Below are 4,138 nucleotides of genomic sequence, written 5' to 3'. Positions count from 1 at the left end.
CCCAGGGCGGGCTGAGGGACCTCCCCCCCCCCCCCCCCCAGTGCACAAATTTTTGTGCACTGGGCCTCTAGTATCTTAATAAAGAAATAAAACATAGATTTCCATTATATTATTAAAATACTCAAGTTTAATGAAGTGCAAATATCCCTGTGCTTAGAAAAACACATTTGTTCCAAGTTGGGCATAGTACTGATGTATTGCTGTGTGACAAATTACCCCAAAACTTAGCAGCTTAAACTAACAAACATGTATAATCTCTCTTTTTTTGTGGGTCAGGAATCTAGGTGCAGCTTAACTGAGTGCCTCTGGCTCAGGTTTCAGTCAAGATGTTGGCTGGGCTGCAATCATGTCAAGATTCAGCTGGGGCTGGAGAGTCTCTTCCAAGCCTGCTCATGTGGCTGTGGTGGCATTAGAAGATCCGCTTCCACATCAACTCTCTCACAGGGTTTCGCATCACGTGGGCCTCTCCACAGACGCCTGGGTTTTCTTTGCACACAACATCTGGTAATGAGAGAAAGAGACAGAGAAACAGAAAGAGAGAGGGGAGTGGGGGGGACGGGAGGGATGCTCCAGAGAGCGGTGGAGACAAAAGCCACAGTCTGTCTGTAACTCAGTCTCAGAAGTGTCATCCCACCACTTTTGCCATATTCTCTTTGTTGGAAGGGAATCACTAAGTGGGCCCATGTTTAAGAGGGCAGAGATTAAACAAGAGGGTGAACACCAGGAGGCGGGGATTATTGCCGGACATGTTAGAGGCTGCCTACTGCAGTGGGATAAAATACCTAAGCTTGTCATTCCTCAGTTTTTCTTTACCTTGGTAATTTGGACATGACATGCCATTTTTAAATGTTTGTTTTTTAATTTTAGACTGAGCTAATGATTTCCTATAGAATTGTGATCTGGGTGCCTATTTCTTACAGAAATATCCTGGTAAAATTCATACCAAAAACACTCAAGCAAACAAACTCTTTTGTTATGTATGGTGGCATATAGCCCTCGTGGCACTAGATAATTCTAGTGGAATTTTCTGTATGTATGTCTGCCTCTATCTGAGAGAGCAAGGCCCCATGAACTCCCTCAGGACAGTGAGGGAAAAGGGCGCCAACATTTTACTGACCTCCTATGAAGGGGCGGGCCCTGTGCTACACTGTGCACATAGATTATTTTAATCTGCACCCTAACCTGCCAAGAAAGCCCTCTTGTCTTCAATTCACAGAGGAAGAAACTGAAGTCAAGTGATGAGCTCATGGCCACACAGGTGAAAACTGGAAAAGGACTTGGGATTAAAACCCAGGTTATATTGGAGCTTTTTGTAAAAAAACAAAACAAAACAAAACAAAAAAAACCCAGGTTATAGGGATCCAAAACCCATCATGTCCATTGATATACCACACTGCACCCTGCCTTATCTCATTGTCACAGGGCCTTATAAATTGTGAACTGAGGGTTTCCTCAAGATTCATATGTTGACGTTCTAACCTCCAATATGTCAGAATTGGACTGTGCTTGAAAATAGGGTCTTTAATGTGATGATTAAGTTAAAATAAGGCCATTAGGGGTGAGCCTTAATCCAATATGACTGGTTTCCTTATAAGATAAGGAAATTTGGACACACACAGAAAAACACTAGGGATATGCATACATACTGAGGAAAGACCATGTGCGGGCCTGGAGAGAAAGCAACCATATACAACCCAGGGAAAGAGGCCTCAGTATAAACTAAATCTGCCACTGCCTCAATCTTAAACTTCTCAGCTCCAAAACTATGAGAAAATAAATGTCTGTTTTTAAGCCACCCAGCCTGTGATATTATGTTACGACAGCCCTAGCAATCTAATATAATATTATATATACACACACATACACTCATGCATATATAGGGTGTCCCAAAACAATGCATACACACTGGGTTAAATATGGAAAGAAAGAAACATCAGGCTCTCTGCTCCTCCTGTTCATCAGACAGCCGCTCTTTCTGCACAGTGCCAGCCACAACCCTGAGACAGGATGGTGAAGGTTGGAGTGATCAGATTTGGCCACATTGGGTGCCTGGTCACCAGGGCTGCTTTTAACTCTGGCAAAGTGCATATTGTTGCCATCAATGACCCCTTCATTGACCTCAACATGGTCTACATGGTCCAGTATGATTCTACTCATGGCAAGTTCAAAGACACAGTCAAGGCTGAGAACGGGAAGGTTGTCCTCAATGGAAAGTCCATCTCCATCTTCCAGGATCGAGATCCTGCCACATCAAATGGGGTGATGCTGGTGCTGAGTATGTTGTGGAGTCCACCAGTGTCTTCACTACCAGGGAGAAGGCTGGGGCTCATTTGAAGGGTAGAGCCAAGAGGGTCATCATTTCTGCCCCTTCTGCAGATGCCCCCATGTTTGTGATGGGTGTGAACCATGACAAGAATGACAACTCCTTCAAGATTGTCAGCAATGCCTCCTGTATCACCAACTTCTCCTCCCCCCTGGCCAAGGTCATCCATGACAACTTTGGCATTGTGGAGGGACTCCTGACCACAGTCCATGTCATCACTGCCACCCAGAAGACAGTGGATGGCCCCTTTAGGAAGCTGTGGTGTGATGGCCAAGATGCTGCCCAGGATATCATCCCAGCTTCCACTGGTGCTGCCAAGGCTGTGGGCAACGTCACCCCTGAGATGAATGGGAAGCTCACTGGCATGGCCTTCGGTGTCCCCAACCCCAATGGGTCAGTTTTGGATCTAACCTGCTGCCTGGAGGAAGCTGCCAAATACGATGACATCAAGAAGGTAGTGAAGCAGGCATCAGAGGGCTCCCTCAAGGGCATCCTGGGTTATACTGAAGACCAGGTTGTCTCCTACAACTTTAACAGTGACACCCACTCCTCCATCTTCGATGCTGGGGCTGGCATTGCCCTCAAAGACCACTTTGTCAAGCTCGTTTCCTGGTATGATAATGAATTTGGCTACAGCAACAGGGTGGTGGACCTTATGGTCCGCATGGTCTCCAAGGGGTAAGAGCCCCCTAGACCACCAGCCCCAGCAAGAGGGAGAGAGGCCCTCAGCTGCAGTGGACTCCTTGCCCCAAATTGATCCCCCAACACACTGAGAATCTCCTGACCTCCAGTTTCCATCCCAGAATCCCTAAAGAAGGGGAGGGGTTTAGGGAGCCCTACCTTGTTGTGTACCATCAATAAAGTTCAGGGGAAAAAATAAAAAGAAACATCAATTGCGCTTTCAGCTGTTGAATTGTATATACATTTTTTGGGATACCGTGTATATGGTAATATATAAAAGCATATATACAAAATAAATATATATGTATATGACATAAACCCTTAAAATAAAATTTTATACTAAATATGTTCCATGTTGGGAGTTTGCATTAAGTTAGCTATCTAGGTACTATACTTGATTTCTTCGACTATCATTTTCCATGAACTTCTGAGGATTTCTGGTGGGTGACAGGAAAGAAGGTAGGGTATAAACAAAGAGACATAGACTCATACTCAGACAAACTGGCTTTAAGTTGGGTCTCTGTCATGTGTTTTCAGCTATAGGACCTTGGGCAATATGCTTAGGCTTCCTTAGCCTGTGCCTCCTTATTTTTCCACTTCAGCTAACATTCCTTGAGTATCTACTCCAGGCCAGACTGTGCTTTTGCATAAATCATCTCAATTGGTAAAATGTGGTAACAATGCCACCTAGCAGGGTTCCTGTGATGATCAAGCAGAATAATACACATGAGAGGGCTTTGTAAACTGCACAGGCTGATACAAATATCAGGGTGTGTCATTTTTCTGTTTTTCACATCAGTGCTTCCAAATGATAAAACTGTAATTCTGACCTTAGAAACAATGGCTTATTTGGTTTTCTTCTCTAGCTAAATGACCCAAAGGTAATCTAAGAGTTATGTTAACCTTCCCAAACCCAGTTTTAAACCTACAACTCCCCTGCTGAATAAACAAATAAGCTTCAAAAACTTGAATAATATCCAAAATACGTATATGGTGTATGAATGTAAGGTCTCAGCCTCAAGCTACCTTTCCAACTTTATTTCCTGTTGCATATTCTGCATCACATTTTCAACAAAGCAAAATGGCTAGACACTTCCTGAACTTTGTTTCTTTATGTTCGATCGTGAGGATTCT

The 4,138-nt window shown here is 44.0% G+C and overlaps 1 protein-coding gene across 1 annotated transcript; it reads left to right on the top strand.

Annotated features, from left to right (window-relative positions):
• Positions 1–2,007: 2,007 nt before the first annotated feature.
• Positions 2,008–3,180, top strand: LOC102251121 (glyceraldehyde-3-phosphate dehydrogenase-like). Its single transcript, XM_014539251.1, is given in 2 exon segments — positions 2,008–2,245; positions 2,248–3,180. Coding segments are annotated over 2 exon segments (996 nt in total). The 3' UTR covers positions 3,006–3,180.
• Positions 3,181–4,138: the final 958 nt, after the last annotated feature.

The sequence above is a fragment of the Myotis brandtii genome, unplaced genomic scaffold (genome assembly GCF_000412655.1).
Source record: "Myotis brandtii unplaced genomic scaffold, ASM41265v1 scaffold21, whole genome shotgun sequence".
NCBI classification, from domain to species: Eukaryota; Metazoa; Chordata; class Mammalia; order Chiroptera; family Vespertilionidae; genus Myotis; species Myotis brandtii.
Note: the sequence above shows the minus strand (reverse complement) of the source record. Positions and strands in the feature narration are given on the sequence as shown.